Source organism: Emys orbicularis, chromosome 24 (genome assembly GCF_028017835.1).
Source record: "Emys orbicularis isolate rEmyOrb1 chromosome 24, rEmyOrb1.hap1, whole genome shotgun sequence".
NCBI classification, from domain to species: Eukaryota; Metazoa; Chordata; order Testudines; family Emydidae; genus Emys; species Emys orbicularis.
The window spans coordinates 9402722-9416088 of NC_088706.1; the positions used below are offsets into that span (position 1 = coordinate 9402722).

Genomic DNA, 13367 nt, shown 5'->3' on the forward strand with positions numbered 1-13367 from the left:
TGCTGTGTGGTGGGGTCAGGGTAGGGACTGCCCTGCATCTGGGGTCCGCTCCTGGCCCCACGCTATGGAGGGGTCTGTGGGCGGGCTGTGGCATTGGGGTCTCTAGGGTGTTGGGGGGGAGGGGTTCTGTATACTGGCCCACAGTAATAAATAGGTTGGCCTAGCCCATAGGGCTGTTAAGCCACCATCTTTTAGCAGCTTGAACACTAAACATAGAGCCCGCACCTGTGCTGGCATCAGACCCTCCCTGGGCTTCGGGCAGAATTAGACTGTTCCAGGTGTTCTGAAAACATCAGGAATTCTCTCTCTCTCTCTCTCTCTCTCTCTTCCAGTGCATACGACAATGTGACTTTTGAAAGCCTAGCTCTACAATTTAAATGGCTCATGCAATATTTATTCAGACGGAAAACAAGCTGAGACACAGTCATCTTTGTAATGAGAAATGTTAGAAATCCTCCTTCAGCAACAGCCAAGGCTGATCCAAATTGATGCTGGTTTCTTGGCAGATCTCCATTATCACGGTTTCCTCAGCAATGGAAATGCCCCTCCCCTGGAATTATTGTGGAAAGGGATTGATTCTAGCCATTCGCCTTATCCCTAGAATTTCTCAACTAACCTTTAACACCAGCTAGGGGGGTCACTAGAACTTGTCCCAGGTCCTGCTCTTGATGCCTAGAAGGACAATTCTTGACTGAAGAAGGCCAGCCGTGAACGGCACATTCCCGGGCAATACACGAGGGTGAGAGGCTTAGAGCAGAACGTCACCTCAGTGGCAGCCAGCCAAGGAAGCCCCACTGCAACGACTCTGTTAGCAGAACAGCTTTTCTCTCCACAAAAGCATCTCTCATCCCAGTTTGCAAGTTGGTGGTTGTGTTGAGCGCCAGGAGCTGTGCAGTTTATTGCAAGTCTTCTGACTACCTCAGGTGTGTCAGTCACATGTCAGTTCAGGAAACTGCTTAGGAAAGGGACTGTAGGACACGAAGCCAAGTGTTATTGCTAATTAGCATTTTAGTGAAAAGGGTTTTTTAGAGGGAGGCTTCCGGTTTGGCCTTGAATATTCAATGAGGAGCAGACCCAGCGTGTCAAAAACACCAGCAGGGTCTCAGAGGCTCACTTCAAGCCTGACACGGATTCTGAAAGCGCCACAGGTTTCCTCCAACCAGTATATAGTCTGGATTCTTCCCGTTACTCGGGAGTACATCCAGCTGGGAGCTAAAGCAGGCTAACCTTCAAGTAAAGGGAACACAGCTTCTAAACGCTCCTTTGAAACTAAGGATGCAGGGAGTGTGACCAGGATCAGAACGTATTCTCATGACAGGACTCTGCCTGCTGCTCTACCAGGGACCTGGTGAGAGGAGACAGAGCAGAGAGCACTATCATGGGACTCTGTGGACCACAGTGCCCTGCGTTCCCCTGAAAAAGCCACAGGCTAGCAGTAATGTCCAGTCGTAGAGATCACCATGGTTACCTTCAATGGGCAGCAGGATGACGCGGGAATGGTCATAGGCGATCACGTTAGCGTAGCGGTTTTTGGGCTTGTTCACTTCAAGGTTCGAGTGCTCCCAGGTGAATTGCTGGCCAGGGTCAATAGACTGGAAGAATCAGGAAAGAAAACAATTAGTCAGAAAGGAGGAGCAGCGGTGGTCAGCTCTGTGCATTCTGCCGCTGCGGGTCAAGTCCGGGCTCTGCAGATCTAGCCAAAGAATGGGGTGCTCTCCATCCCTTGCCCCCAGGAACAGTAACCGACCCTCCCCTCACTGCTTTCAGTATCATCACGGTGATACGTTCCCCCTCTCCTTTTCTGTAACGTGCCCCAGGCGCACTTGGGATATTTTCCATTACAATGCAAACAAACACAAGCCCAGTGCAATTTCAGGCTGCACATACAGAGGCATCAAGTCAAGGAGCAGGTAGGCGAAAACTTCCTCTCCATACCGCTGTGGTACAACTGTGCCTAGAATTATTATTCTGGCTCTCTCTTATGGGCACCGTGTTACCAAAAATAGATTGACAACTGGGAGGAAGCTGGGATGAGAGCAACAGATATAATCGGGGGGCCAAAGGGATGGATTTATGAGGAATAAACGGAAGAGCAAAATCTATACATTTTAGCTAAGAAATTATTGAAAAGAGAGACTTAACTCTACCAGTACCTGACGGGATGGGACAAAGGGTGATAACAAAGCATAATGGAATAAAAGTAAGAGAGGGAAAAATTAAGCTAAATATCAGGGAAACACTTCCTTCTCAGTGAGGGGTATTCGACAGTGGGAAGGGAATTGTCCTGTCCCAAGAGAAGCGGGGGAAGCAGCATTGTTTGGGATATTTGAAAACTGGACAGCGCACTGAAGAGCAGGGAACGTTCTTGCATGAGCAAAGTAATGGACAAGGGGGCCCGTGGAGGCTTTGACCCTGCAACGGTTGGCATGTGCCCATTTGGCAGGAGGAGAAGTGGTGCCTCTCCCTGGTCAGACAAGGGTTAAGGAATCTGGTCTTTCCTGGAAGGGATAAAGAGGGGAACAGTGGAATGCACTGGAGAGAAAAATCCTCTCCCCGCCTGTCCCGATGATTTATGCCAGGGTTGGTGGGTTTTTAAGTCCAGCTGTCCCAGATATGGAAATTAGGTTAATTATGTTTACCTCTAAATCCTCAGCCAGAGAATTAAATAAAACTCGGGCTTAATTCCGCCATCACTTTGGAGAGTCGCGGGGGGGGGGGGAGGGGGTCCTCCAAACGGAGCTTGGCAGTGGCACATTCCGCAGTACTCCCCGCTGTTCACTCCTGCCTGTGCCCCTCCTAGGGGGCAGGAGTTTGGGGGGACAGGCATACTGCATGCACGCGCTGTTTGAACCAGTAGCCTCCAGGTCCCATGAACATGGGCTCCGGACCCTTGCTGTGCACCCAAAGGCAATTGCTAGCTCCCTTGCCCTCCCCTCAGCACCCTAACCTGCAGTGTTTCCATTCTCCTGGGGCATGGCTTAGATCTGGTGCTCTTGGTGTGTGTTTTATGAGCCATGCGGCTGAGAGGAGGTGGAAAAGCTGGTACAAAACCGCAAGACACTAATGTCCTCTCGCTCTCTTGCTGCGGAGCATTTCTAACTAATGGGTATTTATACTGTTGTAATGTGTCTGTTTGCTCTCTATCCCTCTAATCTCGCCTCGCTTTCATTTCATTAGTGCTGTTTGTTTAGCTCTGGTTCCCCAACTAGAGGAGGTTTTGCTGGAACTAAGCCAGGGCACTTGGGATATTGCATTATGCAAATGAGACTTTGAAATCTGTATAGAGCATATTAACTGGCTTCCAGCTTCCACGCACTCCCCAGACTCTGAGATGGGGGTGAAAGACCCCAATAGAGCCAAAGAATCTTCCCCCCACAACAGCTGCTACGGCGAGGAGCTGTCTATAGACCAGGGCGGTGTGCCGAGTTTTCATTTATTCACTCGAATTTAAGGTTTCGCGTGCCAGTCATACATTTTAACGTTTTTAGAAGGTCTCTTTCTCTAAGTCTATAATATAGAACTAAACTATTGTTGTATGTAAAGTAAATAAGGTTTTTAAAATGTTTAAGAAGCTTCATTTAAAATTAAATTAAAATGCAGAGCCCCCGGGACCGGTGGCCAGGACCCAGGCAGTGTGAGTGCCACTGAAAATCAGCTCGCGTGCAGCCTTCGGCACACGTGCCGCAGGTTGCCTACCCCCGCTATAGAGCATCACTGATATCAGCAAGTAGAGCTAAGCGATAAAACTCACAACCAATCACTCCCTTCCTTTCTCTTTGTGAGCTGGACCGTCTAGAATTGAATCATTCGCCTATTATGAACAAATAATTAAATCGGCTGGTCAGTTTGCTATTTATGTAACTTAAGTCACAGAGTAAGCTGGGACAGTCAATTGTGACAGCTGCACTTGGTGAGTTCTATGGGCAAACACCCACCTCGGAAACTTGCTTTCAGTGACGTTGCAGCTACCGACTGGCTTTGGCTAACACTTGAGTGCGTGGCGCCAGAGTGTTTGCAGAGAATGGAAATGGGAGCTTCGCGGATGTGGGCAAATCAAAATGCAAACGGAAGTAGCAGACTGCGGTCTGGGGTTTTATTTCTCCTATTCGCGCCGAGGGCCCTGCTAGTGACTGGCCATATTGGGACCCAGAGCTATCAGTGATATGAAGGAGTGCAACAGACAGTCCTCTGGGCTATTAGCAATGGACGCCTAGTTCCCCTTCTTCAGGAGAGCTGGCTGAGGCTCATAGATTTTTCCTACAACCTGTAGGTCTCAATAGATTTATGAAAACGCCTCAGGGGGTGCTCTTGGGAGCCCCAATTACGGACCAAGACCCACTGTGCTAGGCGCTGTTCAAACACAGACCAAAATGATGGTCCCTGCCCCAAAGATCTTACAATCCAAATATTTGCACACAAATGTGTCTACACGACACTGTTTGCTCTCTGCATCCCAATCCGGCAAAGCATTTGAGCAGGTGCTTAACTTTAAATGCTTCCTTAGTGTCACTGATTTCAACTTCAATGTGCCTAATTGCATTGCTGGATTGGGGTCTGGGTGGATTTCCCAGGCCCATGCTTCTGAGGGCCCACCCAACGTGCCCTTTGTTGCCCGTACCTCATACTCTTGGGATAATTTCAAGTTGTCGTTGGCTTTGAGATGCTCCGTGTGTTCTGCCAACTCGGAGATGGGGATTGGTGGGTGGTTGAGCATACCTAGCAGAAAAGACAGCAGGAGAAAAGAAATCTCATTTAATAATAATAATAATAAAAAAAACCAATTGTCAATGTTGCATATTTTACAAGGGAAAAAATAAAAACAAGAAAAAAATTACAATGTGAGATCTGCAATGAAAGGAGGGACGTTAGAAGAGAGAAGATTCAGGGCTCGAAATTGTATCCTTGGAAGTAAAAAGGAAAATGAGAGCTTTCCCCCGTGATGGCCCCATTCTCAACATTTACCAAAAGAAAATAAAAAGGGAAAAACAAATCCAAAGAGCAGATGCTTGTTAGTGATTCCAGGAGTGGACTTGAAACGAGCAAACTCTGCCAAAGGAAACCTATGCAGCAAATGTCACAGCACTGGGCATGGTCGTAAACAAACACCAACTCGAAGACAGGGACAGGGCAGAATTCTTGCTGACCGATGATAATAGGGGGTGGGGAGGGGAGTGCAGAGGAGAGAGAGGTGGGGAGGCTTTTCAAAGTTGTTGTGGCTCTGCATGGGATAATAAACTCTTCTAAAGCTCACTGGGGAGCACATTGGCCTAGGGCATACATAGAGCTGCTGTCTCCCACGGATCAGAATGCTGCACATTTAGCCGAGCTTTTGAGGACTGTTCTAAGTTCAGACTTGAAACACCCCAGGGCTGGGTCAGCTGCCCTTAATCCTGTCCAGCATAAAGGAAATGTTACATCATTCTGGGAACGCCTCCCCTCCCCCCAATGCCAAGCACGTGTTCAGTGCATCACTGTGAAGAGGCTCCTTCCACAGCATGGCTGGCCAGTGGCCATCTCCTCCCACTGCTCTTTCCTCTGGGTCATAGGATATCAGGGTTGGAAGGGACCTCAGGAGGTCATCTAGTCCAACCCCCCTGCTCAAAGCAGGACCAATCCCCAGACAGATTTTTACCCCAGTTCCCTAAATGGCCCCCTCAAGGATTGAACTCACAACCCCGGGTTTAGCAGGCCAATGCTCAAGCCACTGAGCTATCCCTCCCCCCATTTTTAAAGTGGAACAGCTTCAACAGGAAAGCCAGAGCAGCTCCCTGTTGAAAGTCTGCTGCACTAACTGGCAGATAGAAGAATTGAACAAGGACTCCTAGCAGCTTAGGGGAGCACCCTAACCACTGCCCTATACCAGCTCTTGAGCAATCCTGCAGAGACAAACACATACACTACAGGCAGACTCCATGGGCTTGTTCTGGTGGTGCCACTCTCTGATCAAAGCGGCACCAGACGGGGGCGCTTTTCACCCTTCCAGGAGGATGTCCCTTGCCCTCTCCAAACCTGGCACCTCATGGGCGGTTTGCCAGACTGGAGCACCCCTAAGCCCCACTCCGCTGAGTTCTGGACGGCCTGGGTCTCTGAATGCAAAGGGAGCTCCCTCTGCATCAACATGGGCATGTCTGGCAAGAGCCATGAAAAGGGATCACACTGCACCCTTTCCTAGGACGTCTGGGTCTGAAGGAGGCTGTCCCAGTGGGCTAATGAGATTGGTGGCGGGGCTCGGTCTGGAATTGGACTGACACTCATACTAATCTGCGCATCCTGCTTTGAGATTTGTAGCTAGGACGACTGGAGAAGGGAGAGTGGAAAAGGTGGTTGGGGGAGAGCGAACTCAGGAATAACCCCCACCACCCATCCCTTGCTCTCAAGCACTCAAATAGAAACCTGTGTGGAAAAGCTTTTCGTGCTCTGCTCATCTGCATCAAATCACCCTGGCCGAGACACTACAAAGGTACTGAGGCACCTAACTTCCACTGAGTGCAATGGGAGCGAGGCAACTCAATACCTGGGAAGATCTGGGCACTCGGTCCAGCAGCATCTCCACTCCGCTGCTTGCCAGCCAAGACACAGGCAACCTTTTGAGAAGCCACCGCATTGTCGTCCCCCCCCCCGAACGGAAAGGGGAGATGGGGAGGTGGGAGCCATGGAGAATTTCGAGCCCCGTTGGTGGCGTGTGTGGCAAAGTAAGTAGCGGTGGCAGCAGCATGGTCAGTTACTCTGAAAACTCAGCACAGAGATGGCAAAGCAAGCATGACAATCCTCAGTTTTACAGTGTGTTTTTCACCCCCAAGCCCACAGACTGGGTTCACCACAGACAGAAGAGGGCTTGGCCCAAGATCGGTGCCCCGAGTCAGACGCCTTTGTTCCCAAACTATCTAATCATCCCTTCCGGAATTGGACAGCCAGGCAGAAAATGGGGACACGGAGAATAAAAAACAAAACAAAACCAGGAGGCAAAAGGTTTATGGAGGTTAAGCTGGACCAGTATGGCCTCTCAGGCCCAACGGGGTCAGGTTAGAACATTTCTCCTGGCTTGTGGAAGGAAGGGGTCATAGCCAGTGGGTTTCTAGTTTGCCTAATTCTCTACACACCTCTTGCTGTCCTCAGACATGGGAGTCTCCTTCAGTTCCTGCAGCGTGGCCGCGTTACACCCCAGAGATAGCTGTGTTTCAGTGGTGGAAGCGAAGTGTTTCTTTCCTATACATCTAGCTCATAAAGAGCTTTGGGACCCTTTTGGCCAAGGGGCGGCCTCTCCATGTATAGAAGAAGTGACGCACTACGCTAACATTATAACAAACATTCAGCACAGAACCCTTGCTTCCTCCTCCTGCCCTCTCTGAGGGTAAGAGGTAAGTGCTGCAGAGGGCCATAAACTTCTCTTGATCATTAGAGCAAATTGAGCCCTGTTCAGAACAACCACTGGCAACGTAATAAATGGTTTCCAGATCTGTACATGTTACCCCTCCCACTGACTTCCTCACACCTGGGGCGGAAGGCAGCGAGGCAGGCAGCCAGCATATGGGCCAGCAGCCACCACCTGAATTTGACTCTGCTGGGAGGAGCTACAGATTATTAGCTGACGTGCAATTAGAAACAGAGTCGTAAATTAAATCCCAAACAATAAATATACAGGTTTAAAAAACAAACAAACAGGAGCAAACGAAGCAAGAAAACCGGAGGCTCCCAGGCTAGTTGGTCCCAGTACGAGGTCTCTGTCCATCCCATCATGCAGACGATGATAGGAAAGACCCCATCCAAGATCTGCACCATGGAAGTCACATTCTCCTTTAATGGATTTCAGGAGATGTTTCCTTTGCCAGAGCTCCAGCGAAAAAGCCTCAGCCATCTCAGGCTCCCCGCATCAGTGTGTCCCTGCACCCCACCCTTCACCCCCATTCGTAAACCAACAGCTGAGTGGGCCTGGGAACTGGCCTCTCTCCTGGTCTCTTAGGGCAGACATAAAGAACCCTTGGAATTGATCCGACATGGGGATAAGGAAAACAGGCTGGAATTCTCTGAAATGAGTAAACACTTTCCCGGCCAGGCTGCCAGGCACATCAGGGTTTCCCGTAAGATCCTGAAATGCACTGTGTCGAGAGGGAGAGGAAAGATATGGGTTTGGATTAAGCAACCAGCTGGTAATGTCATTTCGCAGAGGAGCACAGATGGGTTCATCTGGGACCACCCCTGTACCGAGAGGAGAGGGTCCTTTCAGCTCAGTGCCAACAATGGACGTAACTGTCTAGAGGCCTGTTCCAACCCCATCCTCTAGGACTCCAAGCAAAGGCTTTAGAGCTGCATCTGCAGCTCCTACTGAAGTCAGTGTGTGTTGGAAGCACCTAGCCAAGGGGTAAGTAACTGCCTAACATGCCAAAAGGACTTAGGAGCCCGGATCCCAGCTTCTACCGGGTCAAAGTCTTAGAGCAGGTCTCATCTAGCATTTCAATCACTTGAGCTGCTCTAATCTTATCACTCCACTCTCTACATACCAGCCAACTCTGCAGAAACGGCACCCGAACATCTGGTGCGGGCCACAGCCTGTTTATCTTAGCAAACTCCCTGCAGTTGGACGGTGCTTTTTGTGAAACCCAGCGGAGGTGCAGACCATAGAGAGAGGACTGTGCTTCCAGGTCAGTGCCAAGGAGCTGCCAGGTACCGGAAATGGCCTTTTCCCTAGTTTGTCATAAAAGGGGGTCGGTGCAGGTCTCTTACGAGGAGAGCAGAGGAGTATGGTCTATTGCTACAGTCTCCCCTTTACCCAGACAATGGAGCAACAAACACACACGCAGACCAGTGTACATAGAGCTGCTTTCTTCCACGGATCAGAATGATGCACATTTAGCCGAGCTTTTGAGGACTGTTCTAAGTTCAGACTTGAAACACCTTTAACATGGGAGCCTTGAAACCCAGATTTTTCTCCTGCGAGAGAACAAGACAGGCAGAGGGACGGACGGCGTCTCTTAAGTCAGCCACTAGGAGCTCCGTCCCTATGTTACTGTCGCCACTACTGTCACTTTGACAAGGCCTGCGTTTGGTACTGTAAAACTGGAAGCGCGGTTCAGACAAACAGATGGCACAGGAGAGGGATGAGATGGCGAACGCCACAGGGACACACAGAGAGTTCAGCGAAAAACAGGGGGGAAAAAACAAAACAAAAAACGAAAGAAAAAACGACAAAAGAAACAAACCAACAAAAGGAAAAAAAAATGTAAACCAACAGGAACAAAAACACACAGGAACTAACTTTCAAAGTCAAACTCAGGGTCACTGAGAGGGCTGCTCAGACCAGAATCTGCAGAAAACAGTAAAAAATAAATAAATAAAAATACACTTTTTTTCTTTTTCTTTTTTTTTAAATTTCATGCTAATCAAACGGAAAAAGCAACATAAATTGAAGAGGAAATGAAAAGTTAATTTTTTGTGCTGATTCGGTAGGGGCAGGGCCACTGAAAAGTGTTTTCTTTCCCCTAACCCCCTGTGTGTGCACCCCACCCCCTCAGTCCCTCATTTGCTACTGGGGACAGAATGAAGAGTCTCTGGATCACAGGGAGCCTTTATAGAGAACAGGGCATGGGCCAGTCTAGATTTTATTTTAGTGGCTTCACACCTGCAGCCTGAGCCATGGAGCTCTCCTCACCATCGACACACTGCAGGCTGGCGTATTCAAAGGAGCACCCAACTCCCACGGAAATTCAGTGGGAGCTGGGGGCCTGACTCGTTCTTTGAAAATCCCCACCTGGATTATCGAATAAGTATTAAGATAAAGTCACCACCACCGAGCTCTCTTTGTGCAATGGTTCCCTAAGGGAAGGTTGGAAGTATCACCAGGGAACTAGACTAGATGACCTACTGAGGTCCGTCTAGTCCTACGATTCTATGGCTGGGGCCATTTAAAACTATACTGCGCACATCCCTGAAGGACACACTAAAGACCAATCCTGCATTGGCCAACGGGGAATAGACTTGCTGGTCTACAATGGTCCGAGTTGGAAAGCGGCTTTCTGATCAAGACAGCTCTCTGCAAGGGCAGGAAAGACTGCCAATAAAGAATACATCAGCTATTACACGGAGACCGACTAGCTTCTTCTGAGCTTGCTGGCTAGGGCCGAGGTGGAAATGACTCCAGTCCGGAGCACTTCTCTCACGTGCTGGCCTCTGTTTGCAGATGGGGCCTAGCTCTGGATGCGCCAATCGATACCTAGGTGCTAGAATGCCTGGGGAAGTGGGCACCCTAAGCTCGATGCAAACTCCAGCCCCCTCTCGCTCCAGCTTCCTTCTTCCCTGGGGTAGAGGCACTGGTATGAATGGAGTTACCCTAGGGATGAATTCGCCCTCCCTGCCCAACAGGAGCTGCTCTGCTGAGTGTCCCATTTGCACCCGTCATAAAGCAAGTTTCCCCAGTGGGCACTTGGAAACGGTTCCTTTAACGCAACGTGAATTGCTGCGAGTTGCAGCTGGAGCGCCTCTGGGAAACTGCTTCTACAAAGGGTGGAAGGTCAGACAGTGCTGCAATAAGCCAAGCTCTCCAAGCGACACTGAGCGCCATCCCCGCCTCTGAGATTCAGGCTGCAGGAGGATTTCAAGGGCACGTTGGACTCTCTGCACCACCAGAGAGGCAGCACTGAGGAGCGGTATCAGCCTGGGACCCATTGTGCTCTCAGCTGGACCGCTGAAAATCCAGAGTAACTCCACTGACTCCGTTGCAGTTACTTTGGATTGACACCAGTGTAACACAGCAGAGTTTGGACCAGAGTCCACGACAACTCTGGCTGCTGCTGAACAGTCCCCAGGGGCTGCTTTGAACCTGTCTCCTTTGCTACCTAAGGAGATTCAGCCCTTACCCAACCACAAAGCTTGGGCTGCTGAGACGGACCATGGGGAAGGCGGCTCCCATCTCCTCGCTGTGGGAATGTGAACTGAGCACTGCCCTTGTGCTCAGCAGCAATCCTTGCCCTTTGATTAGCTACCAACTTCCCAGCTTCCCCCCCCCCCCCCAAAAATGGAGGCAATCCCAAGGACCGAGATGGGCGGAGGGAGCTGCAGAAGCATTACTAACGAGCACAAAACGGCAAAAACGACAACCAGCCCCAAAAAGCACAACAAATTCCTTTCCAACTCCTCCTGCTCTGGGGACCAACCAGCCGAGCAGCGGACCAGCGTGCAGGCATCGCTCTGTGCAGCGGTGCGGGTGCCCCTCTATGTGGGGAAGTACCCATGCTGGGTGCATGTCGGTGGAGGCTTGCAGAGGTGCCATGCAGCCAGCTGACCCATGCACATGTGCGGAGGCCCGTAGGTGTAGACGGGAGGGTGCCTGGTGCCTCTCTGCGAGGTGGGTAGGTGTTTTACTACCTGGGGAAGAAGACCAGCAGGACCCCCTAAGAGGGTGCTTGCACGAACGACTGGTTGTCTTGCTTCTCCTTGTGACGGATTAATGTCTCCGCACGACAGAGCTGTTTCCGAAGAACTATTTTGGTGCATCGGCACGCAGTGCCCGTTACAGATGTGCTTGCACCGGTGCATTCTGGGAATCCTGTAGCTCCCATCCCTGGGGCCCTTGGGTAATTTCCAAATCTGAGGCCCCGCATTATGAGATGGAGTCAGGAGGACTGGCTAAGTCACGGCTGCCGATCTAACCCAGGCTGCACCAGTCCAGTTGGACCAGCCATTACAGCCATCTGGTACAACCCATTCTCAATGGCTGGAGTGGCTGTTGTGTGGGGACACAAGATGCTGCCACCCCAGAGGGCTCCAAGCCTGGATTTCTTGCAGCACTCTCGCTTAGCACAGACAGGGCACAAGAGGTCTCTCCATTGTGTTTTTGGCTAGAGTTGGATTGCAGCAGAGGCAGCATTGCAACAGCCTTAATGCAGGCAGGCAGGGACTGGGGGAAGGGCAGTGACTCCACTTCTCTTTCCTAGGGAGAGAGGCTGGTTTGCAGCCAGTTACCTGGAGTCTGGAAGTTGATGCGTCTCATCTCCACCGGGTCCTTGGGGTGGTGAGGAGCGATCTCAGCGTTGTTCAGGAGACATTTCGTCCGCGGCTCGGAGTCTTTCCGTTTGCTTTTAAAAACCAAAGTAGAAAGCCTGTTGGTTTGGGGCCCTTTCTGCCTTTCTGACTGACTCGGGCAGGCCAGCAGCCGAGCATGGACCTGATGTAAGCGGGTGCCACTCTCATGCGAGGCTGAGACAAATGCAGCCATGACCTGAATGACTTACTGGCTCAGAAAATGGGTGCACGGCCCAAAGAATGCGACTTGCACTGACGTGGCACTCAGCGGATGTGACGTTCTCCCAATGACCCTGCAAGCCAATACCAATGTCCTGGAAGCTACTCCATCATACGTCGAGGGCTACGGCCACAAAGGCACCTGACAGGCTTTTGTATGACCAGGGGGCTTTACCTTAAACCCCACATGGGCGGCTTTTCTGCTACAGCCTCTTTTCATCGTCTCGGTTTGCAAGTCGCACACACTCACGAACCGACTCAGGCTATGTCTACACTGGCATGCTCGTCGTTAAAACTTTTGTCGCTCAGGGGTGTGAAAAAAACCCCTCCCCCCGAAGGATCAAAGTTTGAACAATGAAAAGCGCTGGTGTGGACAGCGCTTGGTCGGCGGGAGCCGTGCTTCCGGCGATGAAGCTACCGCCCCTCATTGGAGGTGGTTTTATTTCGTCGCCGGGAGAGAGAGCTCTCCCGGCGATAAAGAGCGGCTACGCAGTGCACCTTACGATGGCGCAGCTGCCGCCGAACGTACACTGGCCACTTCATTTACAGCACTGGTTGTTTACCGAGCCACAAAACGTACACTACTTTAATTAAACCGGAGCTAATCCCTGGGTGGACGCTCCAAGGTCTTGTCTACATGAAAGAGTTGCCCTGCTAAAGGTGTGATTTTTAAACTGATTTAGTTTTGTTGGTGTCAAAGGCCGTGTGGACATGCTTAATTTGGTTTAGTTTAGATTGAAAAGAAATCAGTTTAAGTCAAACTGAAATAAGACACTCTTAAATCGGAATATGCACGTCCACACAGTCTTTGGCACCAGTTTAGATATGTTATTTTAAAAACTGATAGATGTTAAACAGGTGCAACATTCTAGTCTAAACAAAGCCTAGTTCAGCTTAAGTGCCTTATTTTAGTTTAGCTTAACTTGTTCCTAATCCTGTTTGGACTTGTCTACACATAAACTTGCCCTGATTTAGTTAAACCAGTGCAAATGCCTGAAATGGACACTCCTATAGGTTTAAAACTATTTACATTGGTTTAGCAAATTTACAGGGGCAAACAAATCAATTGAACCCTGGTTTCTGTTGGGCTTGTCTTCGCTTAAAATGCTACAACAGGCACAGCTGGGCTGCTG

General features: G+C 50.2%; 1 protein-coding gene across 1 annotated transcript in view; it reads right to left on the bottom strand.

Annotated features, from left to right (window-relative positions):
• PTPRS (protein tyrosine phosphatase receptor type S) overlaps window positions 1–13367 on the bottom strand; it is a 145833-nt gene that overhangs the window by 14949 nt on the left and 117517 nt on the right. The window contains exons 16-18 of the mRNA XM_065422130.1: window positions 11956–12068; window positions 4619–4716; window positions 1469–1592 (exon numbers count right to left, since the gene is read on the bottom strand). Of these exons, the coding sequence (XP_065278202.1) occupies window positions 1469–1592; window positions 4619–4716; window positions 11956–12068 (335 nt within the window). The remainder of the gene's footprint in view (window positions 1–1468; window positions 1593–4618; window positions 4717–11955; window positions 12069–13367) is intronic.